A 27,678-nucleotide genomic window follows, 5' to 3' on the forward strand; every position below is an offset into this window, starting at 1 on the left:
GCGCTGGTTCGATTCTCGAGGTGTGCGCTTGAGCAACGCATTATAAGGACTGCTCTCCATTCAGCGGCATCTAATGGATGGAATAATTCCCCGGCAACAACACTTCAACAATCGGAAACTTCACTCTGTCAATCTCGGGGACTGGGCCTGCGTCAGTGATTCAAAGCCTCTACAAGTATGCGAAACAGCCAGGATTAAGCTCTGCAAGAAGCTTTCCCAGTCCGAGGATAAAGATTCAATCAATCAATCAATCTTTTTTTTTGCGCAATTAGAAGTGTCTATGTCTATCCCGATACTCTAGTTGGTTAATAGGGTAGCTCGTTTTTGAACCTTTTTTTTTTAATTCTCTCGGGGTAGTGGGGAAATGGTGCCAATGAGTGAGAAAACACTCATGACAAAATTTGAGATTCGTAACAAATTGTCTTCAGCCTCCTCATGGGGCTCAAAAATCAAAAAATGGGGTCAAAAACGCAATTTTTTCCAAAAATATGTTTAGTTTGGGTAGATGCAATATTGTTTAGATATATCTAATTAACCTAAAAAAAAACATGAAGTCATTTGAACTATTCCTTCAGCTTTCTCACAGCTTCTAAAAATTTCCATTTTGCTGAAAATTTCGCATTTTTGTTTGTGGTTGCATAACCGCAAACTTGGTCAGTGACGTAAATTCAAATAAAAGACGTCACTTTTTCCTACCAAATTAACCAAATTTCATTAAAAAATGACGCAACAGCTCAGGGCAGGTCCATAAAGAGAAATGCAATGACCTTTTATAGTTGGCAAAATGTCTAACGCAATTATGTAGCCTATTATGTAATCACCCACAAAAATGTGAAATTTTCCGCAAAATGGAAATTTTCAGAAGTTGTGAGGAAGCTGAAGGAATAGTTCAAATAAATTCAATTTTTTTTTAGGTTAATTAGATGTAGGAATACTGTATCTTCCCAAACTAAAAATATTTTTAAAAAAATTGCGTTTTTGACCCCATTTTTCGATTTTTGAGCTTCATGAGGAGGCTGAAAAGTGAAGACCATTTGTTACGAATCTCAAATTTTGTCATGAGTGTTTTCTCACTCATTGGCACCATTTTTCCACTACCCCGAAAGAATTAAAAAAAATGTTCAAAAACGAGCCACTTTATTGGTTAAGCACCAGACTTTACAAAGAAACTTCAAGATCAAGTATTTTTTTCAATATTTTGCAGTAACTTGAAAAAGCACTTGCGTTTTGAAAATTAACCTCTAACAACCTATGCTGTAACTCTTTAATTATCTGACTGTATTATTGATTGTTGCACCATATCCTGGTATAGCATGCCTTTCTAAATGCCACTTTTGTAAATTTATCCTACATATATTACTATATTATACATTAACATATCTTACTACCTACGTATATCTTATATATTACACCCGACCGGATAAGGATGATGATTAGCCTACTATCTTTACTCTTCCATGAATAAGCTACTATACCATTTTGTATAATTTAATATTTGCCAGATAAGAATATATCACTATGTTACTACCAGCTTGCATCTAACTACTCCCTGATTATTATAAGCTATTATGTTCGTTCAGAGGATTGCTTGACTTTTCGTAAGATTATTATTTAGGTTGGTTTGGAAAAGATGCTTGAAACAACTCAGACACTACATCCTTCATCGGCACTATCAAAGAATCTCCACCTCTCATTAGCGATACCAAAAACACTCCATCCCTCATTGACGCTATAAAAGATGATTCAACTCTTATTAGAAATACCAAAAACACGCTGCTATATCATCATGCTTCTTATGCTCTTACATGCGCAGGAAATTAATTTAAAAAACATAGCTTTTTTAACTATTTTATCTTGATAATGAGCTGCCATATTATGTATTTGTTCTGCAATATATAGGCTACTTAATATCGTTCAATTCAATTCAATTTATTTTTCTTTGTCAGAATACAAAAGAAATGATATTGTGAAAAAGAAATACAGTAACAAAACCAACAAAAGGAAAAGGTGGCAAAACCATAATGGTTTAAGACGTGCATAAAAGGATCTAATATTGCGGTATATGCATCGATAAATATAGTTAAGCACGGCCACCAAACCTGATACATTAAAACAAGTAGATGAATAAGTTAAGAATCAGTCGCCTCCTCGTTCCTAAAACAACTGGAGCGTCAATTCTTAAAGCAATGAGAACACGACTGAACCCAACAACATCACAAAAACAAACTAAAACACACACACATATTGTAATTACATAAGGGACTATCAAAACAAGGACTATTTACAGGTTTTATACAGAAATAAAGTGTTCGCAGCAACGAAATTAAGTAGCTTATAGAATGCAGAACAAATACACAATATGGCAGCTCATTATTAAGATAAAATAGTTAAAAAAGCTTTGTTTTTTAAATTAATTTCCAGCGCATGTAAGAGCATAAGAAGTATGATGATATAGCAGCGTGTTTTTCGTATTGCCAATAAGAGTTGAATCATCTTTTATAGCGTCTGTGAAGGATGGAGTGTTTTGGTATCGCTAATGAGAGGTGGAGATTCTTTGGTAGTGCCGATGAAGGATGTAGTGTCTGAATTGTTTCAAGCATCTTTTCCAAACCAATCTAAACAATAATCTTACGAAAAGTCAAGCGATCCTCTGAACAAACATAATAGCTTATAATAATCAGGGGGTAGTTAGATGCAAGCTTGTAGTAACTTAGTGATATATTCTTATCTGGCAATATAAAATTATGCAATACAGTATAGTAGCTTATTCATGGAAGAGTAAAGATAGTAATCATCATCTTTAACTATTCGGGTGTAATATATGATAAGATATAGCCTACGTATATTAAGATATGTTAATGTATAATATAGTAATATATGTAGGATAAATTTACAAAAGTGGCATTTAGAAAGGCATGCTATGCCAGGATTTGGTGTAACAATCAATAATACAGTCAGAAAATTAAAGAGTTACAGATAGGTTGTTAGAGGTTGATTTTCAGAACGCAAGTGCTTTTTCAGGTTACTGCAAAATATTGAAAAGGTTTCAATTTCAGTGACGGTTTTCGGGAGATTGTTCCACACTTTAACTCCACTAAACTGGATGGAATGTTGAGTCAGTCTTTTGGAGAAGTAGGGGAGGAAAAAGTTATTGTTGCTTCTGGTTGATATTGAGTGCAAATTGTTATTAAGTTGAAATAGAGAATTATTAAGTTGAAATAGAGAATTTGCTAGAGAATTGCTGCGAACACTTTATTTCTGTATGAAATCTGTAAATAGTCCTTGTTTTGATAGTCCGTTACGTAATTTCAATATGTGTGTGTAACTGTGTATATTAGTTTGTTTTTGTGATGTTGGGTTCAGTCGTGTTCTCCATTGCTTTAAGAATTGGCGCTCCAGTTGTTCCAGGAACGAGGAGGCGACCGATTCTTAACTAATTCATCAACTTATTTTAAAGTATCAGGTTTGGTGGCCGTGCTTAACTATATTTATTGATGCATATACCGCAATATTAGATCCTTTCATGCACGTCTTAAACCATTAAGGTTTTGCCACCTTTTCCTTTTGTTAGTTTTGTTACTGTATTTCTTTTTCACAATATCATTTCTTTTGCATTCTGACAAAGAAAAATAAATTGAATTGAATTGAATCAAGCAGCGTTGGTTCGACTCTTGTGGCGTACGCTTAAAGCAACAAGCATTTTAATAACTGCTCTCCATTTAGCAGGCTACATGGGCGCCGATTCCTATTGGACAGCGGGGACATGTCTCAACCATCTTTTTACACGTCCCCGCCATCTTTTCACATAATTTTTATAACCGCAACGTAAAAGGGAAAAAATATTAAACGATAATGTCACAATTTTATTAGTCAGACGTTAAAAATCTATTGAAAGGAGAGGACAACATTTTGAGGGGACTTCAGCATGGCCATGGTCAGCATGGTCAACCCAGGGTCAATCTTCTCAACTTCAAACACCAAAGACGAAATATCGGTCAGAGTAGGCTATTTTGCAGTTATTGACAGCGCGCAGCAAAACCTTACTGACCATTTCAAGTTAACCGATCTTGAGCACAACAAAATTCTACAAGAATCACTCTTTCGTGCAAAGCTACAATCACATGTGGTAGAGTGGTAGACGATAATCCTGAGTTCTCTGACACAGAGTCCCTTGCACAAGAACTATACTTCTTTCGAAAGCAGTATAGCCTACAATGGAAGAACGCCATCTGCTTTAGACCTAGTTTGACTTGTTCACAAAAAAGCTCACTAACACAACAACTTTTGTAAGAGCTTGTAAGGCATGAACCCACTATAGGTCTCCCACTTCCCTACTAGTAGCCTAGGCTATTTACTACAGCTACGGAATATCCCAAGTGTTTCTGTCGATTTCATCAGTTCTTAGATGGTTGAAGCATCACGAGTAGCCTATAAGCCTATTTTCATGGTTCACTTTTCCCCGAGGAAAGTTTTATTTTGCACAAAAAAGCTCGGTATTGTTTGGTGTAGTTTCGGACAGGGATGACTGTAGTCACGGGATTAGAAACTCTGTGGAACTGAAAACCATTTTATAAACCAGTAGGGTCACTTTTTTTTGTGCGCTGCTGTGATAAATAATCACATAAATTGACCTTAAAGAGCAGCAAGTAGTAGGCTAAACGAACAACCAAAATCAATTTAACTGCTGTAAATTGTAACATGTACGCTTGCCTGGTTTGTTTATTTGTTTGTATTCCGGTAGTGCAATCATGTTGTATTTTGTTTGATGCTTTAAAAAATTTCCAGAACGACTATTTGTTTTAGTTCTGATGACATCGTAAACGGATTGGTTTCGTACTGGATTGGTATGGGAACAAGTTGATGATACAACAACATAGGCTATTTGACTGATTGCTGAACGCTCCTCATTTACTTCTGATGCGATTTGCAGTACGCAAAATGCTAAAGAACAACATTGGGCGGTTTTTGGATGCGTTGCATTCATTCATTTTTTGGATTCATCGTTTTTTTTTCTAGCAGCGTAATGTACTATTATAATCAATTAAGTTTTAATGTGAGTGTACATTTTGTATTACTATTGTAAAATCGAATTTTGTAGCCTACCGTATATCTTTTAGTGGGTATTTTATTTGGTTAATCTTTTTGTAATCGCAGTAATGTGATCACCCTACTGATGTACAGCACTGGATAGAGTTTCCAATCCTGCAGTTATAGATATCCCTGGTTTTGGATGACAGGTTTTCCTGCCACAGTTATCAATAAAAGAACTCCAACGAAAATGTTTTTTTCTAATTACTTTAGGCTACAACTTAGCCTTTTGCTGCACCCAGGCCCAGATTAAGGGGGCGGAGAGTGTAGTTGCCCCGGGCCTCCTTTTAAAGGGCCCTCGACGTGAAAAAATGCAATTTTATGCTAACATTATCATTTTTTCTCAGCTTCTATCATTTTTCTCACCTCTATTTTCTTTCAAAGTTAATTTTTAGTCACAAAGTGGCGACTGAGCTTGCAGTAAAAGCATCAGCAGCGTTGCGGGTGACTTTCAATCAAAAAACTTTTTTGCACGAGGGCCCTCGATCTAAAAGTTTCGCGGCCCCCCACAAAAGTAGGCTATCATATTTTTTTTTTGTAAATGTGTACAAAAAAACAAAAGTATTTTTTGATAAATTTGTTTATTTTCTGCACCGTGGAAAATCTAAAGAGTAAGGATTATGGTTGTGTAAGCATCAGCTGTAGCATTTGCAGCAAATCGAGACGAAAATGTCTATTTTGAACCGGCATTTGGCAACACGATATCCTCAGTTGCAAAACTCGAGCCCTAGTCGAAGAGCAACTGGATTTTCAGTTTTTGCTAAGCCTGAGTCACTTGCGAGGAAATTTTATCATTTTCAAATCTAGACTTTAAAATTCATGAATAAGAAAATACAAGAATTTGAAAGATAAAGCTAAATTTCTGCTCGTCAATCGTCATCCAGAAATTCTAGTTTCAAGCAAAAAACTTCATATTTACTGTATTTCATGTTCTTAAAATTTTGGACTAGTTTCTTAGATAACTTAAAGTTTTTGACTTGTATATTGTGTAGAAATAGGTGGAAACAAATTAAAAAAATCTGTAACTTTAACACGGGTTGCTATGTGTCTCAATTTCTTGCATCTCTGTCCAGAAAAAAAAAAGAACAAAATCTCAAGTCAAATTTAGTTGTAGTGATTAAATACAGTAGCCTACTCTGGTACGGTACAACACACAGTATAAATAATATTTATTGTTTCATATATGATTTTTTTAGTTGATCAATGATGAAACAATCGGCTCATTAAAAAATGTAACAGTGTCTCGTGTTGCCACTATAGATATAATAAAGGAAGTGGCTGCATTTACGGCGCCGTAAATACAGCTGTTCCATGCCTTTTTTTAATCTTTACGTCGCTTTTACTGCGCATGCGCACTGTTGCTGGAAAAAAAGTGCGTATATAACTTCTAAATTCAACTGTTTTTGCCAAGTGAATCAGTGGCGCGTGCGATCTTTGTCTGGCTCATGCTCGCAAGGATATGAATTTGATTCCACCGAAAGGTAATTTTTTTTTTTAACTCAATTCTAACCCGAAGTGACTCAATCGTTAGGCTACGTATTTTTGTGGCCGTTCAGTTTAGTTTGTTTTTAGTTCTGACCATCACAACGAAAAAACAGTATATGACAAACATAACAGAGGTATAGAAAAAGGTAGAAGCGACAAAACGCGGACGTTATAGCATGTATGATAGCAAAGCAGTACAATCAGTTTAAAATATGGCACGGTTGAAACACCTAAAAATTTTATAAGTTTAGAATTTTTTTTCCTCATTTTAATTGCTAAAGAAAAAAACTCACTAGCCTTTTTTTCTCTGTTTTAAATTTAAAAAAAATTGTTAAGGTGTTACGATGACGCCACGGTTCCGACCGTGCCATATTTCAAACTGATTGTCCTGCTTTGATATCATGCACGCTATAACCACTGCGTTTTGTCGCTTTTACCTTTTTCTAAAATGGCATGGAATATAAAATTTTTAGGTGTTACGACCGTGCCATATTTTAAACTGATTGTACTGCTTTGCTATCATACATGCTATAACGTCCGCGTTTTGTCGCTTCTACCTTTTTCTATACCTCTGTTATGTTTGTCATTATTGTACTGTTTTTTCGTTGTGATGGTCAGAACTAAAAACAAACTAAACTGAACGACCACAAAAATGCGTAGCCTAACGATTGAGTCACTTCGGGTTAGAATTGAGTTAAAAAAAAAAAAATTGCTTTTCGGTGGAATCAAACTCATATCCTTGCGAGTATGAGCCAGACAAAGATCGCACGCGCCTCTGATTCACTTGGCAAATAGGGTCCCACAAATTACCCATAAGCCCCATAAGTACCCATAAGCACCATAAGTCTCGTCGAATTACCCATAAGTCGCGTCGAATTACCCATAAGCCCCATAAGTCGCGTCGAATTACCCATAAGCCCCATAAGTCGCGTCGAATTACCCATAAGCCTCGTAAGTCGCGTCGAATTACCCATAAGCCCCATAAGTCGCGTCGAATTACCCATAGGCACCATAAGTAGCATTGAATTACCTAGAAGTAACGTCGAATTACCCATAACCCTGTATAGTGTAGAGTGTAGTCTATAGCCGTCTAGAAGCCTATAGTAGTCGGCTGCATAGCCGAGTGGTGAGGAGCACTGGCTGGGCGTTCCAAAATATAGTTCGACACCGCTCAAGAGCAGGACACTTGAAGGCATGCCTAAAGGTGGACACGAAGATTGGCTTCGTTGCCTTCCCGTCCGCTTATGTGTAACCTGCAGTTTGCTGCAGCAGATGGAGTGTTTTGTCCGATAAAACACCTTAACATTGGACAATTTTCCCTATGAACCAGGTGACTGCAGCATAGCAATCGTTCTCGCACTCAGCTAGAGACTTAATTCTTGCTTCGAAAATGATAATTAAAGAAAAAAAGAATAATGGCAAGGGTGGGAATCAAACCCGTGTCACCAAATTCAATAGCCCTTTGACTAAACCACTCCGCCACGCAAGCGCTCGCGAAATCTTCGCTTAATTTGGTTTATATGGGTAATGTTTCGAGAACGCTCACAATATTATCAGTTTAGTTTGTTTTTATTTCTGACCATCACAACGAAAAAACAATATACGACAAACTTAGCAGAGGTCTATAAAAAGTAGAAGCGACAAAACGCGGACGTTATAACGTGCATGATACCAAAGCAGGACAATCGGTTTAAGTGACACGATCGCAAGTCGCAACAGCGACTTGCAGATTACATATACGCTGACATGAAGGCGTAAGTAATTCCACGTTGCTTATGAGTAATTCGACGCGACTTATGGGTAATTCGACGCGAGTCGAATTACCCATAAGCCCCATAAGTCGCGTCGAATTACCCATAAGCTCCATAAGTGGCGTCGAATTACCCAAATGCCCCATAAGTCGCGCCGAATTACTCATAAGCAACGTAGAATTACTTACGCTTCATGTCAGCGTATATGTAATCTGCAGGTTGCTGTTGCGACCTGCGACCGTGTCATATGTTAAACTGATTGTCCTGCTTTGGTATCATGCACGTTATAACGTCCGCGTTTTGTCGCTTCTACCTTTTATAGATCTGTGCTAAGTTTGTCGTATATTGTTTTTTTGTTGTGATGGTCAGAAATAAAAACAAACTAAACTGATAATATTGTGAGCGTTCTCGAAACATTACCCATATAAACCAAATTAAGCGAAGATATCACGAGCGCTTGCGTGGCGGAATGGTTTAGTCAAAGGGCTATTGAATTTTGGTGACACGGGTTTGATTCCCACCCTTGCCATTATTATTTTTTTTCTTTAATTATCAAGTTTAAAGCAAGAATTAAGTCTCTGGCTGAGTGCGAGAACGATTGCTATGCTGCAGTCACCTGGTTCATAGGGAAAATTGTCCAATGTTAAGGTGTTTTATCGGACAAAACACTCCATCTGCTGCAGCAAACTGCAGATTACACATAAGCGGACGGGAAGGCAACGAAGCCAATCTTCGTGTCCACCTTTAGGCATGCCTTCAAGTGTCCTGCTCTTGAGCGGTGTCGAACTATATTTTGGAACGCCCAGCCAGTGCTCCTCACCACTCGGCTATGCAGCCGACTACTATAGGCTTCTAAACGGTTATAGACTACACTCTACACTATACAGGGTTATGGGTAATTCGACGTTACTTCTAGGTAATTCAATGCTACTTATGGTGCCTATGGGTAATTCGACGCGACTTATGGGGCTTATGGGTAATTCGACGCGACTTACGAGGCTTATGGGTATTTCGACGCGGCTTATGGGTAATTCAACGCGACTTATGGGTAATTCGACGCGACTTATGGGGCTTATGGGTACTTATGGTGCTTATGGGTAATTTGTGGGACCGGGCAAATATAGTTGAATTTAGAAGTTATATACGCACTTTTTTTCCAGCAACAGCGCGCATGCGCAGTAAAAGCGACGTAAAGATTAAAAAAAAGGCATGGAACGGCTGTATTTACGGCGCCGTAAATGCAGCCACTTCCTATAATAAAACTAACTCATGAGATTTTTTTAACCAGAGCTGTTGCATTTTTTGTGGCTCCAACTCTACAGCAAGCAGAGTATCAGCCTCTGGCTCCATTAAAAATACTTGGCTGCGTGGCTGCAAAAAAGTCATATTGTCTGCAGCAGTGACTTGTGTTACCGTAACCATGTTTTTGGGTGTGAACTTTTTTAGAAAGTTTCAAAACACATGCTTGAGTTGCACAGTGATTCTTTGTATCATATCACATTAGTTTATTGATATGATCTCAATCGCTATTGAGCAAATTGCAAACCTAGTGTGTGTTAAAAGCCTGCTGAAAAAAGTGAACACCCAAAAAATGGTCACTGGTCTGCAGAAATAGCGTTTCATGTCTTAACAATCTACCTATCCAAATCAACGTTTACTGTACGGTACTGAAAAATAGAATTTTGATTTATCTTTTAAAATTCTTGAGTAGCATGCCCATTTTTCATACACAAAGCCCCTCTGCCTACGTCTTGCTTAATTTCATTGTTGCAAATGATTGAGTGAAACAGTAATTGCAAAGTGTCTGCTAGGATAATAATTGTAAATGCCATCAATAAAGTATATTTTATTTGAGAAAGTGGCCATTTTTACACACTTGTTGCCATGGTTAAAATCAGGTGTTGCCAGAGTTAGGATTAAAGTTAGGAAGGGTTAAGGTCAAGGTTAAAATTAGGAATAAGGTTAGGATTTTGATCTTTCCCAGGACTAAAAAAATTTCCAAAACACAAGTTTTTGTTTTCAACAGCTTTTAACTTTTCTCAAATTATGGCAGAATTTCTTATCTGGCACCGCTATTGAGGCTATTTTTACACTATATAGTGTAAATATAGCCACAGCCTTTATTTAAAGACAAAGTGTTGACAGCTAGATAAAACATACAAACTGAGTAATAATGGGAAATTGATAAAGGTTAAAAAGATTAATAATAATAAAGATTAGGCTAATATATAACTATTGTTTACTTTTACGTAACTGTGAAAAAGCTTTATTATTTTTATAGCAGTATTCAACTATTTTTATGATGTTATCATCAGAAATATCTGATTTGGAAAGCTTCATTGATAGTTATGTTGCTCCATCAGAAAAGGTAAGTGTAAAAAAATGAAAATCTATTTATATTTTGCATTTAACAATTTTGGCTTGACGTCCAATTGTGCTCCCTCTCCTTAACTTAGCCTCAGGTTACAACGCCACTGTTTATATATATTTTCTTACTGAAATGACATTGGATATCCACTGATTTAAAGATAAACCTTTTGTTGGTCAACAATAAAATATATTTTGGTCTCTTGTATCTGCGTTCATAACACATACCATAACAGAAGCTCATTATTTAAACTTTTGTAGAGTTCTAATTCTCCAGCAAACTGGTCAAGAACGCAATCATTTGAAGAAGGTAACACTAAATATTGCATAAATTTTGTACCGGTACCTTTCCAGTTTTAATAGTAAGATACGGTTGCTTACTTTACTTACTTATTTTACAATTATGTAAATAGACTAGGCCTACTGGTATTATTAACTTGAAAATTAAAATGTATGTGTGATAACATTTGTTTTTTATTACACGTGTTGTTTATATATCATATATGATTTTACAGGTAAATGCAAGAACATTATTTGAAAATTGCAGGTTATTCAGGTAGCATACAATCTGCAACATTTAATGAAAACTTTCCTGGGATGCAGCATAATAATGCAAGAACGGAAACTTGGGGACAAAAATCAGCGTAAGATTGCATGTCTAGTTTAAAAAATAAAGAAGTTTGACTTTGAACTTGGCAGTTTATTCTTATGTTTATATTTAACTTGTTTGGCAATCTTAAAATGACTATTTGTGACCCTGTTTAGGATCATGATTCGCAGACTGGGAAGCCCTGATCTAAGTTTTACTTTTCTTTTCTTTTTAATTTTGTTCAGAAAACCGTTTGTAAGTTGTAGTAAGTCTAAACATAAAATATATGACAACATGCTTCAGTTTATGTTAATTTTGTCTTACACAGTGCTAGTAACTGGAATGCCTCTGCAAGACCAATCCAAGAAGTGAATGAGTTTAGGCCGAGAATTCAAGTAAGGAGCAGTATTAAGAAATGGAAAAATTAGAATACTCGATTTGAATCATAAACTGCTTGAATAATTTTGCATTCTCAATATTGAAGACAGTATAATTCACCTACGTCCATGACCCATACAAGAAAGGGAGCAAGTCTTTTAGGCGCAGACAGTTAGGCGCGCAGCCGCACACTGTGGCGTCTGGATATATAGGTGCGGAGCACTGTGGCGCCCGTTCATTTAGGTGCTATTCGTAGAAAAGTCTGCAGATTGTATCAGCTTGGCAGGTAGGGCAATGCTGTTCACACAAAATGTTATATTGAACAGAAAAATATGTTGTTTTGTTAATGCGCTTGCATTTATTTGTTGTTAGTCATGGCTTCAGTGAGTGAAGCTGCTTTATCTGGCAATGCTTTTTAAACAAAATGTTGTATTGAACAGAAAAAATGTCATGGCTTCGGTGGGTGAAGCTGCTTAAACCGGCAATGCTTTTCACACAAAATCTTATATTGAACAGAAAAATACATTGTTTTTTTAATGGGCGTGTTTGGCATTTATTTGTTGTTAGTCCAGGTTTGCGTTGGCGAAAGCTTTATCAATAAACTATTCAAGTTTCCAAACATGACTGAGTTCACTTTTAGTTATATAAGTCAAATAATAACTACACTAAACATCAGTAAAAAATATGCCGTAGCCTAACTAGCCTATATTCAAGCGGGTTGTAGGCTTGAGTGAAGAGTAACTTAGTTTTGCTTTCAGAGTGAAAAGTAACTTAGGTTTCCGTCAAAACCCCGACTAGGTTTTGCCAAAGCTGAGCTGATAAAATCTGCAGACTTTACTAGGAATAGCACCTAAATGAACGGGCGCCACAGTGCTCTGCACCTAAATATCCAGACGCCACAGTGTGCGCGCCTATTTGACCGGCGCCTAACTGTCTGCGCCTAATAGACGTGGACCCACAAGAAAAGTGGTGACTTGGACAAACTGGGACAAACCATGAGAAAAAACACAACAAAATATATAAGAACAACTGTAATGTAGCAAGACTGGTAATTTATATTTTGGTATGAAAGCGGAACAGCAACTGTAAAGCACGAGTCTATACATTATTAGTTTTCAATGCAGACTGCAGAGCTGACCACCATTAAACTGTGATGAATAGACAATTAAAAGTTTGGAAAGCCAACTGCACTGCAATGAACTTGCGCTGTGTTGGGCAATGGGCATAGGTTGTTGCTTATTATTTAACAAAACTTTGGCTTGACTTTGTTTGGCTAAAATACAGCCTGCAGAATCGAATTTGGTATAATCACTACATATTGAATATCAAATGCCCACTTTTGGTATGATTCATAGGTTCAATACAGTGTTAAACATAGCTTTATCTTACTTTTGTGAAACAATTCAAAAAGATGTGTATGGTGCTTGCTTGCATGAGTTCCAAGTTTCTAATATTAGTTCAATTGGATATGAGCATGCATGTAGCCGTTCAAAATACTGCAAGTGCCACCATCGTGTTTACATGTTGGTTGTATTTTACAACAGGAGCGAACCCCACAATGGCAACAACAATTACAGCAACAGAAAGAGCAAAGATATCAAATGCAGTGGGGAGCACAGCCTCCTCATCAAGAATACATCCCAAGTCATGTTCCCCAAGATCCCAACCAGATCCAAGCTATTGTTTCTAATTTAATAATGCAAAATAATATGAACAAACCACCAACAAATTTACCACCTTGGGTTGACGTTTCAAGGCCGCCCCCTTCTCTTGCTTCAGCAATGGGAGGGTCTCCTCCTGTGAACTATAACCCTCCTGATGGATATGCTTATTACGAATCTCAAAACGATCCAAGACTAATGGGACAAGAACCGATTTTACAAAGCATGACTTTTCAACGATCAAATCCACAGTTTATGATGAATGAAAATGTAGAGTTGCCTCCTCCACAGTCTAATACTCCTCAAAGTGAAAACTGGGGTCCACGTGATTTTCCATATGGCTCGCCTGTTCAATATAATCCCCAGATGTTAGAAAACCAGCAATATTATAATCCCACCCCACCTCTGCAACAACCTCAGCCAATTTCTGATCAACAACAGGAACCAGACTTTCAGACTGCCATCCTGCAAGGTGGGCACTATGATAGCCCTGACATCAACAGGCGGATACCACCGGAACAGCCGAGACCACCAAGCATAGGCAGCCACGTGAATCAAGTAAAGCCACCCGTTGAGAATCCCGTCAATTTACAATCCAAAAACGTACCAGAACCCTCGAAGGATACACCTGCTACATCTCACCACCCTTCAGTTGACGTTGATCAATCATCGCATAACATCAAAACTAGCAACGAGAAATATCCTCACTCCAGATTAAGGAGTCAGCATAGTTTGGAAGACGAAACAGATAAGAAGGTCAAAGGTAAACCACAAAATCAGCCGAACTCTTATCAAAGCCAGGAAAGTGGAGACGTATTTGAAAACGAAACTGATGAACGATGGAAAACCCAACCACAGAACATACAAGTGCAAATTAGCAATCGAAAGGTAATTGGAGGTTTCTGTTTGATTGGTTAGGCCACTATTAGTCGTTTACTTCATGATGATTATTTTTGTTTAATAAAACCGAATAAATTTTATCGGACGAAAGACGTGATTTGGAGCCACTCTAATGATATATTTTAGTTTTGAACTGTGTTTTATTCTTAAGCTATCACACAAATTTTGACATCAATGTGAAATATTTGACATATGACTGCATCTTTTGCCATTAGTGCTTATTCTTGTGATTTACTAAATCTATCTTTTAAACGAAAAAGACAGAACCTAATCATTTATTTTTAATCCGGCACCGTTTCATACTGTAGAACCGGCTTGTAGATTAGTATTATTCAAGTATCATTTCACAATAGACAGAAATTTTTCTGGTAATTCAACATGAAGAGATTTGGGTCAGGCTTTTCCATCTGCATTAGTGAACTTTTTTTGTTGTTTCATTCTGCAGCACTCTGTTCATCGCAAGATAAGTGCAGCTGATGAAGATCTTGATTGGAGAAAAAAAGACAACGGCGATGATTTTCAATCGAAGGTGATCATACTGAAAAATCTTGGTCATCTTACTTTATGTATAATTATAGTTTATGCATGAATCAGATATCTCATGTAAGTCTTTTTGTCCTACGTTTTTGTTCAAAATGCGTCGATGCACTGTAGCATCTAACCGACGCTTGAAGGGACGTCAGTTCGAACGCTCACATATTTCCCTTTTGGAAGACAGTAATAACACGAAGGTGCTCATGCTGCTTGGGTTCGTTACCGTCGCTCCTCGTTTATTCAAATCTTTACTATCCGACATAGGTCTGAAAGTTAGAAAACACCATCGTCCTAATGGCCGCACCATAATCATTATTCAGAAGTCCAGTAGTTTTTGCGCCAACGTGCACGGTTAAATTCAGAAACGTCTGTTAAAGTACCTGTTGAAATGTCCCAACCAGCACTGATGACCACAAGTTTTTATTTTCTTTATATTTGCATTAGCAACTTCATTACCGGCAGTCGTTAATTCAGGCATCAGTTTAGTTTGGAATACTTGAGCAGTGATGAAGAAATCTATGATGATCGAACAATGCTGTGGTGAAAGGTTATACATATCAAGAAACGTTTGCTGTGAGTACGCCGCCAGTGACATCAACATTGCACAACTGGTTTTAATCTCTTACAGCCGAATGGTAGGTTCAACAGACGCTCTTCTTCCGACAATGAAAACAAATCCGGAAAATCACACAACTACTCCCACAAAGGCAGCAGAGAGGTATTGTCACTTGCTTATAAGGTGAACTCTTGTAAATCTATGAAGGTCCACGTCTTTTAGGTGCAGACGACGTGCTCCGATGTCTGACTTTGTTGACCAATTGTTTTGTTTTATTTTGAAGCATGTTAAATCTGTATTCGTTGCAAACTGCAAATCACGCTGTGTGTTTGCTCAAAGCTCAAGTTGATCTTCATTACTGCTTTTTGTATCTTGACGAGTGTATTTTTGTATTGTGTCTGATTAAAATAGTCTGTCAGTGTCTGATTAAAATATGTTGTGAAATCATGAGTTGTTGCTGATACTTAGACGGCGTGTGTGACTTGTCTATTATATTCACCGCATATTAACAACCTGAAACACGTTTTTCTATAGGTTAAATTTGCATCTTCTCGATATTCTCGATGCAAAAAGCTTCTTATAACTGTGGTATGTCTTCCAATTTCTTTGTTTCCAGACATGCTTTTCTTTAAAATCTTTACTATAATGATTTGGCAATCTTTGAACGCGTTTTCTTCTGAAGATCTTTGTTTTCCAAAGTTCTTTGTTTATCATCTCCAGGAGTCTGTGAACAACTTTTTTCCAGACATTTCTATATTATTAGCGAGAAATTTCTACTTTGTTTAATTTTTCGTTGTCCCTCATCTACTGGGTTTTCTTCATTGCCAGTTTTGGCGCCTGCCGCCTCGCATGGCCGATATTCCCTGGCGGCTGAGTGGCCAAGTGACCAGAACGTCTGCGCAACGTTCGCAAAGACACTGGTCCGCACTGCTTCTGAGCATGTGGTTGTGTCTCAGCAAAAACATTTGATGGCATGCCAAACTAATGGAAACAGCTGATGCGTTGAGTTCATGTCCCTTTGCTGCTTCCTGTTGTTTGGTGTGTTGTTAATAACAAAAATTTGTCATTTCCACTCCAAGAGCGACTTTCGCTGTTACGTGGATTGCAAGCGGTGTTGATACGTGCGAAGTCCTAAAGTCTAATTGTAGTTGCAATCCATGTATATTGCGATTTACTCGTCTATTGCCTTGTGTTTGTCATATGACGTTCCAAACTTATGAAACTTATTTCAGTCACGTGATTCTGCCAGCGCATTTGAAGCCACCAAAGACACTCAAGTGCCAGCCCCACCTGTCAATCATAGAAACGATTCTTGCAAACTAAAAGTATGTGGTATTACTGCTATAAATTTTCGTTTTAAACAAAGTGATGTCTGTAGAGATTTAAAAATTGTGATTTGGTACGAAGGCCAAGGGATGCAAGCGGAGAAAAAAATATGCTACTTTCAGGGTGGCATTCCATTTATTTTTATGATGGCTTCGTGTTCATCGACTTTGCTTCTCCAAGGCGTCGTGTGCAACGCTCATAGAAAGTCTTTCTATACAAGTAGCTTGTTACGCTAATGCTGATTTTCATTGAGCTCCTCGTTGCTGGTTTCCAACCAGAATTTTGTGCACAACCACCGTTGTGGTCCAAACTCTTGTGCCAATGCAGATAATGCGAAAATATATTTCTCACAGCATGAAGCAGTTGATGGTTCAGCAGACCATGACGGCCAAAGACACGTGACGCAGAAGAGCAAAACTTCGGTTCTATCTTGGTTGAGCGATAGCCAAGTAAGTTCTGCGACGTTGGTTTGACTTTTTCCAAGTAGCAAAGTCCGTTTTTACTTTGATTCAAACGTTCACTAAGCTTCTCATCAATGCGGTTGCTTCTTTGTAAAGTTTCATTACAATCTACGAACAAGTTGTGTTTCATTTCGTTTATTTATTATCCGCTTTATTTATGACCGCTCGGGAAGCAAAAGGTATCGAAAATCGATTTTAATTTTTTTTGTACGCGTTAATACGTAGTTATTTACATTATTACTCTAATGGCCTTCGTACTAAACCTGCTACTGTGTCTTGTAAATATTTAGTATCGCACTTTCAAAGCTCGAATTTTTCTGCAGACACACACCGGTGATTCTGTGGCGAAAAAAATTCGTCAACTGCAGGTTTCTGATTCAGAGGCTGATCTGACCAAGTTTATTGAAACTACACAACTCTTTGCCACAACTGAAGCGAAAATGCGAGAAGTAGCTGGTATGATTTGCCTTTAGTTTTACTGACAAGTGACAATCCACGGTTTATGCCACTGATGCTATTTTACAGTAGAAAGTTTCAAAAGTACGTCAACTTAAAATTTTCATTGAAATATTGCAGTGTAATTTTTCTTACAATAGCTACCCATACAACAAATCGTCCAGACGTTGAATCAATGTAAAAAAACGACCGATTTTCTGTCTGGCTAATGGCCCGCTATTTTGCAACAAACATCGTACCACGCACTGACTGCGAATATTTTTCAGAAATTCTCAGCAATAAAGCGTTGAAAGACACTAAGTTTGCCCGCAATGCGTCGATCCTTTGCGACAGGATGGCGTTCATGATGGTTCATGGAACTAAGTTTAGAACGGTAGTGTTGAATGTCATGCAGGTATTTCGCAAATAGTTTTGTGTTGATTTTTTTTCAAAAGTTTGATTTACCCTTCATATATGGACTTAACTGGTTTCTAAGAATTCATCATCGTTCAACTCGCCAGTTTCCCTCTTTTATCACATTTTTGTGGGTCCCTGCAGAAGTCGTTTAGTTTTGACCTATTTGCATAATTCTGTTTGTTTGTTTATTGGCCGCTGCGAAAAATATGTACAATAAATCAAAACACAATGTACTGTAAAACTGTTGAAAAGTTTACAATAAAAAAAACGAGTAAAAAATGATGGTAGCATCACAGCAGCGGGAGGCTGCGATTTGTCACTTTTTTTCTATAAATAAATCTACAATAAATCAAAACACAATGTACTATAAAACTGTTGAAAAGTTTACAATACAAAAAAACGAGTAAAAAATGATGGTAGCATCACAGCAGCGGGAGACTGCGATTCGTCACTTTTATTCTTATCCCCTTGACGTGACGAATTCTACTGCACTGCGTTTTTCACCCACTTATCTTTAATCGTGTTTCCGTCTTGTAATCTTCCTTGACTTTAAACCTTTGTCGCGCTATTCCATGCAGGGTCATTATAAAAATCGAGACCATCTCTTTGCGGCTTCATTTCGCAAGGACCGAAGATGGTTCGGGTTTGTTACTTTCCTCGTTGAAATCTTCTTGAATGTTCGCACAGTCACCAGCGAGAGGCTTGTTGTGCTTATCAACCCTGTGTTCAACTGTCTATCCCAAGTGAGTGTGCTATTCTGTAACATTATTTATTCACTTTCTTACCATATTATTTGTCTGGAGGAGCATATCTGGTTTTTCGCCATGAAAATTGGTTGTTAGCTATAGTATCGTTTCTTGAAGACAACCGGTCGTCTTGAATTCGTTATGAATATCACTGAGGGCACTTGACAACTCATCAGCTATGTAAGCGATGATGATGTCAAGTGATTAAGTAAGTTAAGTAAGAGGTTATTAATTAAAGTAACTTGCGTTCTTCTGGTGACTATTTACTAGGTTACCTCCTGATGTTAAAGATGATAACTAGCTTTTTGTATTTCCGAGCTAGTTATCATCTTTAACATCAGGAGGTAACCTAGTAAATAGTCATCAGAAGAACGCAAGTTACTTTAATTATCAAATGCCTGGTGAACAGTCTCACTCTGTTTTTAAGAAGTTATTGGTGATTAAAAGCTTCAGTGAATTTTTTTTGTAGATTCACTTGAGTTGTAACTTGGTGATTGGACTAGCAATAACAAGTATACTGATATGCTTTATTGCAAGTTTAGGTTTTCAAGAAAAGGTGAATTCAGCTTGTTTTGTATGCAGGCTAGGGCACCAGGCTCTCTTGACATGTCAGCTTTTGTATGTAAAAAGTAGCGTTGGAATTGAAAATTTTTTTTTCCAATTAGGTCCTAAACGGTGATAGAGTCAATAAAGAGCACATCGAATGCTTCGGAAGACTGGTAGGTGGTTTGTAGTTGCTTTCACTGTAAGTAGAGACTTACCCGACTTCGGCTATCAGCGCCAATTTAAAAAAAAATTGTCGCCATACTTTGTCATTAACCAATTTGTTTTGTTTTTACTGTTTATAATAGTTTCTAATATTATGCCTCCTCCATTAAAATCTTAGATTGTCATCAACTAAAAAATTACGAAAACCCAGTTCTTGGTTACTCCATAATTATAAAATGTGTACTGCGTTGTTAGTAGGACTGTTCGAAACAAAAATACTTCGATTTTCTTTGAGCACACGCACATTCGCCTACAATTGGGAGTTGGTGACCTATTGTTTTCTTTTAAATAAGTTGCCCTACAAAGAATTTTGTTTTGCTCAACGAAAACTCATTTCGAACTGGTCTAACTGATTTGGTTAAAACATAAGTTTTTTTGAATAAAATCCTGTTTTTCTATTTGGAATAACTTGGCTTCTATCGAGTCTGTTTTGTTTTCGATAACTTCAAGCTAAGTTCCACATCAACTAGTCGCTTATTGATGGTAAAATTTTGAATAACGCATTCTTGACAAAATTCTGCTTGCTCTTTCATAGGTTTAATTGATACGGTATTTTTAGTTTTGCCGCGTTGGTCCAGCGTTGGAAGCCGAGGATCAAGAGAAGATGAATTCACTCATGAGCGACATCCGGGATCGTTGCGTTGTGTCCAAGACTTCGTTTGTCAAGCGAGTTCTTCTACGTTGTGTTCAGCTTTATTCATCCAAATGGAAAAGTCCTTTTTGAACAAAATTTCTGGTAAAATCGTTCGCGATTTTAAGTAAAACAAATTCGAGACGTGTTATCCTGGGCTGGTATGATAAACCTTATTTCAACCATTGTTTTGGGATTTGTTTACAGGTGAACTAAAACAATGTTTGTAATGTCATTTTCGAGAAGGACTACCGTGAATGAATGTGTAATTGTGTATATCACAACAAACGGGAGGAAAGCATTGCAGCTACTGTGCCACGCGTGAATAACTGAATATGCTGCAGTTATGTTGTTTGGCTTTATAGGACGATGTTCTATTGCCAAGGGAAGCACTGAAGGAACTTTTCGTTCCTTCCAGGTGCCAAGAGTGGTGATTTTCAATTGGCTGCATGTGATATGATTCCATGTGCACCAACCAAGTCTATGAAAGGTGTTTTGTGAAAAAAGAGGAGTGTTTTTCACCAGTTTCTTTGAATTTATTTGAATTGCTAAAACTAATTGATAAATCTTTATCAACTTAGCCATTAATGCTTCAACAATCAACATGTAGGCTAGTTAGTGGCTTTCTTGCGTTGCGCTTTTGCTTGCCCAAGAAAAGGTTATCCCAATTTTAATTTAAAATATTCTAACATCTGTCTTTCTAACACCTATGTGTAGTAATCTACGGCTGTTAATACAGTATAATACAAATTTTAAAGTGTATTTTTTTATTTTTTTTCAACAGTGCAAACTTTAATGTTGTATGGTCTGAAAAAGATGGAAACGTTAATGTGGTAAACTTGCGTGTGCTTATTTATTCGCATACAAGTATCGCAGTTGCAGACCGCCTTTACATCGCATCAGGGTTTCAATGCGAATGTTGTGTGATGTTGATTTCCTGACATTACTTTTGTATACGCTGTGCTATCAGAACATGTATTTTTTGTCTTCATCTGGCTCATTTAATTGATTCAGAAACACAATATGTCTTGTCGCAATGCGATGATCATTTGTATGAAATGTTGTGGCGACGTTTGAACGACAAAACTCAAAAATGTTACATTGTCTGGTCTACAGTCTCAATGCCATGCACGCTGGGTGTGTTAATAAATTATTTTCTGGAATTTGTATTCAAGCATGTCAACACTTAAGCTTAGTTAAGAAAATTGCGAAAGTCTAACTTTTATCACGTTTATCCAATGAAATTACGTCTCCCACAATATTGAATTGTGTCGTTCCGTGACAACAGGCATCACGATAGGACAGTTCGGATATCCAACATAAGATTTGAATGGATTAGGCAGACAACTGGCAACACTAGATTTAGCAATGCTGAAGTTTATACGCCGAGATTTCGAAAATTTTAGGATGGTTGGTTGGTTTTGAATCTTTATCCTCGGACTGACAAAGCCTTGATTGCTTATTTCTGATAGTTTCGCATTAGAGTGTCCCACTTTTAGGCGACTTTTCAGGAAAATTAGGTTCGGGTCAAATTCTGAGTGGATTTTTGTCACTGATTTCAAAAATGACGTTATTTTTTCATTATGACGTCATCTTGATGTGCCAGCTAGTGGATTTTTGCTTTTTTGGCCTTATCACGAATATAGTAAGAGCTAGAGACTTGGAACTTGCACCAAAATGACTGGAAGGGACGATTTCCTATTTGTTGTCAATACAATATGAAACGCTAACTGCAACAGAACAGGAGTTATTTTGAAAAAACATGTTTTTGCTCATTTTTGGACAAAAATATGAGAAACACGGCAATTTTGCTACAATGACGCTTTTATTTCGCTTGTTAAGTTGCTGTGTTGCGCCACATTGTTTAACAATTAAGTACAGTGGCAGTAGTCTAGCATATTGTATTTACAATTGATTATATACCTCAGCATTAATTTTTACATGCATATTACAGTTACTAATACTAGCTAACTTTAAACCCTTGATCATTTCGTTTAAAGGTCTATCAAACAAAACCACCATTTAACAACACAACACAGTTCAATGGGATTATTTATCACACCATACTGTGCAAAGAAGCACAAATGCGCAAGTCTGTTTTGGCCAAATCATCTTGGTCATCTCGAATCAAGCCGTTCACAACGCGTTTCAGTCTGCCAATGAAGCGCTCTGTTTCTCGATTGTTGTCGTTGATCATACGCAAAAACACTGATAGAGATGAAAAACATGCAATGCGTGAAGCCATCTTACTTTCTTCGGAGAAAAAATCACGCTTCAAAAGCGTCTGCTCGATATCAACGTTTCTTGGAAAACTTTTCTGTCTTGCCGCATCAGCAGCAAAAGGCGGAGCTTCAGCGTGGAGAACTGAAAACAACGTTTTTAGTGCTTAACCATTGGGGTGCATGCTTAACGAAATGTTTCAGAACAGCGTTGAATACTGGTTCATCCACAGATTTATATGCAAGTAATAAATCTCTTGTAAGCAGTACCAATTGAGGGACCTTCAGCAGCGGAAGGTTTAAGATGGATGACTAAAAATGCTGGCAAATAAACACAAACAATAACAGAAACCATACGTTGAAGTTTAGGGATATCCTGAGGCCCAACACAATACCCAAAAATCAGCAATCTTAAGTAACCACTCGCTGTTATTCAACGCGCATGGGACACGCTTTATTGACGATAAAAAAGTAGGGGTTTCAAATTTCCTGGAACATCCATCACTAAACTGCCATAGCAAGAAGACACATATGGTCGCTCCGAAAAGATGAATCTTAGCTTCTTTCTTGTAGGCTACTCAGAAAACCATAAGATCTTGGCTTTTGAATGATTAGCGGCTATAGCTGTGATGAAACTTTACAATATTGTCGGATTTTCATATGTTGAGGCTTAAGTTTTGGTATTTTCTTAATTATGTTCATCAAACCACCATCTTCGTATGCATTAGGGCCTTTCACTTTGCCTTCCAAAAGCTTTTTGCGTGTGTAAAATAAATCTCATTTACATGGAAGAGACATTCAAGAGTGTGTACCACTACTACTACGACTGTACTTAATTGCTAAACAAGGTGGAGCAACTTAACAATCGAAATAAAAGCATCACTGTAGCAAAACTAAAGCAAAATTGCCGTGTTTCTTATTTTTTTGTCCAAAATTGAGCAAAAACATGTTTTTTTAAAATAACTCCTTTTCTGTTGCAGTTAGCGTTTCATATTGTATTGACAACAAATAGGAAATCGTCCCTTCCGGTCATTTTGGCGCAAGTTCCAACTCTCTAGCTTTTACTATATTCGTGATAAGGCCAAAATAGCAAAAATCCGCTAGCTGGCACATCAAGATGACGTCATAATGAAAAAATAACGTCATTTTTTAAATCAGTGACGAAAATCCATTCAGAATTTGACCCGAACCTAATTTTCCTGAAAAGTCGCCTAAAAGTGGGACACCCTATTTCGCATACTTGTAGAAACTAGGGACAGTACATTATGAGACGCGCAACTCCGTTGTTGCGCCAACGTTAGAAGGGTCAATTGCCAATTTGACATTCTTTTTACGCTTTGCTGCTGGCTTACTTTCAACTAAAAACCTTAAATTACTTTAAAACCAACTTCACTCTTCTTATATAATCCATAAAAAGTATATTATTTTGTAAATTACAAAAAAACGTAACCCTTCTAGTATTGCGGATAAGCCAAAAGCGGATGTAGTTTCGCATCCCTATGATCTACAATCCGTAGTAGAGACTCTTGACGCAAGACCGGTTACCGAGATGGGCAGACTGAGTGAAGTTTTCCTATTGTTGAAGTGTTGTTGCCGGGAAATTATTCCATTCACTAGGTGACGCTACATGGAGAGCAATCCTGAAATGGGTTGCTTAAGCGCACACCCCGATAGTCGGACTTGCGCCGCGTGATCTTGAGCCGGGCGCGAAACCACTGAGCTAACGGGGCGGACTAGCTTTATTGTTACAATAGAGACACAATTGAGTTTGCAAATTAATTAGTTTAAGTAGCAAGATACTAACATTAGAATTATGCTTAAAAATGAAACAACAAGGTAAAAAAGAAAAATAGGTTAGGAGTTATGGGGTGGAAATAGTTAACTGTAGGTCAGGATAGGGGTAGGGGTAAAACAGGGGTTTTCAGAATCGAACAATCCACTTTTTCTTTGAATTTTTTTTTTACGGAAATTGTGTACGAAGTAATCAGTGATGTGACTGATTTCGCAATCGCACAACAAAACGGTGATCTGACTGCTGATCAAGCTTTCTTGTTAGACTTTTCTTTATTCATCACCACTTTCGCAATGAAAACTGACTGGAACCAACTCATCTGGCTCTCTTATTAATCTCTTCTATTTCTGGGTCCAATTTTCATTGACAGAATTGAAACTAAGCATTTCTTGCTGCAGTGCCAGTCTTTGGGGTGTGCAAACCGTGCGATCGCACAGGGCCCGCAATTTACTCAGAAAATGCAGTAATTTTGTCATTTCCAATGGAAAAATTCAACAAAGGAATTAGCAACAAGAAAACATGGAGATTCAACGGGTGCAACCTATTTCGTCCCCTGAACATTTCGTACCCTAAAAAGATCGAGAAAAAAACAAAAACAGAGCCGAAGTCGCTGATCGGAGTTGCCGCAAACATTCCAAAATTTCTCTCGATCTTTTCAGGGGGACGAAATAGGGCAAAATTTGATTTTGTTACTTCGATTTCAGGGCACGAATTTTTCAGGGGACGAAATAGGTTGCACCCAGACTCAACATAGAGATATAGCTTTATTTCAGAAAAATGCCAAAAAAAGCATAATCTTATTCTTAGTTTTGCTATGCCACCGGACAGCACCATTTTACAGTAATATTCATACCAAAATTTTTGTTGAACATGCTCTCAGAATGCCCCAAATTCAAAGTATTGTTTCAAAATTTTCTAGGGGAAGCCCCCCAGAGTCCAGACCTCCCTCCGCTGGGTGTGGCCTTCGGCGATCTCGCCGTCAGGCTTCGCCCGCCGACCGTCAAATCAACCCCCCTTTCAAAATGCCTAGTTCCGCTACTGAATTGGATCATTGTTATTGGGGCCGCAAAGCATATTCCGCACAGGGCTCGAAATACCCTAAGACCGGCACTGCTTGCTGCAAGTGAAAAAGCGAAAGATTTATGCTGTGCTAACCCCAGTCTATCTTACAAAATAGGCTACGTAAAATAACCGGATCGCAAAGACATCGATGAAGCAATAACAGTCACCATCAGTGTTGCCATCTAGCTTTTTTTTAAATATACTAGATAAAGCTAAAAAAAGACCAGAATAAGCCAAATTGAAGCAGAAATAAACTAAAAAATAAGACGTAAAGTATTTTCAAAAAAATAAATAAACCAAAAAAATAAATTATAAACCAAATCGAAAAAAATAAACCAAACCGTTGCAAAATAAACGAGATTTGGTTTAAAAAGACTAAACACTGGTCACCATAGATTAGAAGAAAAAAATAAACCACCACACGTTCGACAAGCTGTTGTCGACAACAGCACGGGGAATTCCCCATTACAACATTATTAACAGGTTCAGCTCAGGAAATACGTAATATGATAGCATGAATTATTGTTATAAGGAGATAAGAAATATCCCCTTGCAAATATCAGTTCTCCATTCAGCGGAACTACACAGTTCACAATCAAACCTATTTATCTAAAAAAAATATGTAGCCTTTGTGGTACTAAAACAATGATAAAAATTGAATTCTTTCATTAATCAGTCTCTTTGCCTGTACACCGACAAGCTTTCAATACGGTACATCCTGATTTAGCAAGGACAATCCCGGTTGGGAAATCAGTCAGCCAGCAGTTCAGTTCAGTTGTTTTTATTTTTGACCATCATATCGAAAACGATACACGTCAACATAGCAAAGGTCGAGAAAAAGGTAGAAGCGATTAGAAGGATTTGGCACGGTCGCAACACCTTCAGAAAAAATCGAGATAGAAAGGGAAATGAAAGAAAATGATACAAACAAAATAAAAATAAAAACAGCCCATAATATTATAGCTTTACTGATATTTTCAAGAATGGAATAAATAAACATTTGCTGTGAAGATCGGCCATGGTGCGTTATCAAGACTCAAAAGTGCTGATGGTCGTGAGGGGAACACATCTTGATGCGTTTCGGTCATAGCAAAGAAGAGCAAAAAAGGCAAAGAAAACCCCACAAAGTGATCCTACCACGGGCAAAGCCATTTCAAGCGCAACGCACCAGGCCTTTCACAACTCACAAAATAGTTAGCCTACAACTTGACGGCACGACGAAACAATGACAAAAACAAATAAAACAAACAAGCAAAAACAACATCATCATCTTGCGGAAATCCAATTATACCCAGGGAAGAGTCTACAGATCTATATCAAGCGTGCTTTGATATCACGTTACGTCGATAAAGCGATAATTATAAGACCCCAGCCAGCTAAACTCGTCACCTCTACACCGAACCAACGTCAGCAAACGATGAATCAATGCAAAAATGACAGGCCCGCTAGCCGGGATGTAGTAGGCCTAGTAGCATGTCAAAGTAATATGAAAAACTTGAGTTCCGTATGTTTTACCCTTTGAAGTATGTTTTACGCATAGCCTCACAAGAATATTAGCATACAGTAATTGACCCGTTCAGCCAACTGGTAGATAATTAATAATTGATCTTGTATTATCGTCAGGTTGGGCTGGTGACGAATATAAGACAGCAGTCGGTACAAGGTCATTGCAGTGACTGAAAGACCTTTTTTTACGCTTTTTTCGGTGACACTTTTAGCGCAAACAAATTTATAAATAGCTTTATTTTGTCGCGCTAGCTCAGTGGTTAAGCGTTCGACTCAACATCAAGCGGCGCTGGTTCTACTCTCGAGGTGTGGGCTTGACCAACTTCCTTTCAACGACCATTTCAGGATTATTTTCCATTCAGCGAAACCCAGTGGATGGAGTAGGCTAATTTCCAGGAAACAACATTTTAACAATCCGAAACTTCACTCTGCCAATCTCGGTAACCGGCGTTGTGTCAAAAGGCTCCACAAGTATGCGAACTTACCAGGAATAACCTATCAAAGGCTTTGCCAGCCCGAGGATAAATATTTAAAACCAAACCAGTATTACCTTTATGGGCACAGTTAGCCTACTCACTCAACTAATGCCTCTCTTCGTACTTCGTAGGCCTATGAATATTATCTTTAGTGAGTTATTTGAATGCATTTATTCGTAGCAAAATCTAAAGGAAATTTGTTGTTGCCGCGATCAGCAAGGGGAGTGACGCTTGAAAGTAGGCAAGCTGCACAAATAGGATGGCAGTGATAACTGATATGAGACCAATGTTGGTTGGTTTTGAATTTTTATCCTTGGACTGAAAAAGCCTTGATAGGTTATTCCTGGTAGTTATTAGGTGGTAGTAGGTAGCGTACAATGTGATGTGAACACGATCTTACCTCTCGAAATCCACAGGTGGGCTCTTATTTTTTAGTGACGACGCCAAAATTACTTTGAAATAGTGCTTTAACTCAAACCATCGGTTGGTATACTAGGTGTTTAAAAGTGAGGTGTGGAAGTATTTGGATC

The 27,678-nt window shown here is 37.6% G+C and overlaps 1 protein-coding gene across 1 annotated transcript; it reads left to right on the forward strand.

Annotated features, from left to right (window-relative positions):
• Positions 1–10,610: 10,610 nt before the first annotated feature.
• On the forward strand, positions 10,611–21,262 carry LOC145775532 (uncharacterized). Its single transcript, XM_082586828.1, has 14 exons — positions 10,611–10,692; positions 10,953–11,001; positions 11,239–11,335; positions 11,609–11,675; positions 13,203–14,207; positions 14,665–14,748; positions 15,382–15,471; positions 16,542–16,634; positions 16,989–17,084; positions 17,420–17,552; positions 17,819–17,946; positions 18,527–18,691; positions 19,360–19,413; positions 20,022–21,262. The coding sequence occupies exons 1-14, from the start codon at positions 10,624–10,626 to the stop codon at positions 20,184–20,186; spliced, it is 2,295 nt and encodes a 764-aa protein (XP_082442954.1). The 5' UTR covers positions 10,611–10,623; the 3' UTR covers positions 20,187–21,262.
• Positions 21,263–27,678: the final 6,416 nt, after the last annotated feature.

This window comes from Aplidium turbinatum, chromosome 8, assembly GCF_918807975.1.
Source record: "Aplidium turbinatum chromosome 8, kaAplTurb1.1, whole genome shotgun sequence".
NCBI lineage: Eukaryota > Metazoa > Chordata > Ascidiacea > Aplousobranchia > Polyclinidae > Aplidium > Aplidium turbinatum.

What these genes read in the sequence shown, in the direction of transcription:
- LOC145775532 (XM_082586828.1), top strand. Translation starts at nt 10,624, where the DNA reads ATGATGTTATCATCAGAAATATCTGATTTGGAAAGCTTCATTGATAGT. An exon ending in GCGATGATTTTCAATCGAAG is followed by an intron (nt 14,749 to 15,381) that starts GTGATCATACTG and finishes AATCTCTTACAG; the next exon opens with CCGAATGGTAGGTTCAACAG. An exon ending in CTTGGTTGAGCGATAGCCAA is followed by an intron (nt 17,085 to 17,419) that starts GTAAGTTCTGCG and finishes ATTTTTCTGCAG; the next exon opens with ACACACACCGGTGATTCTGT.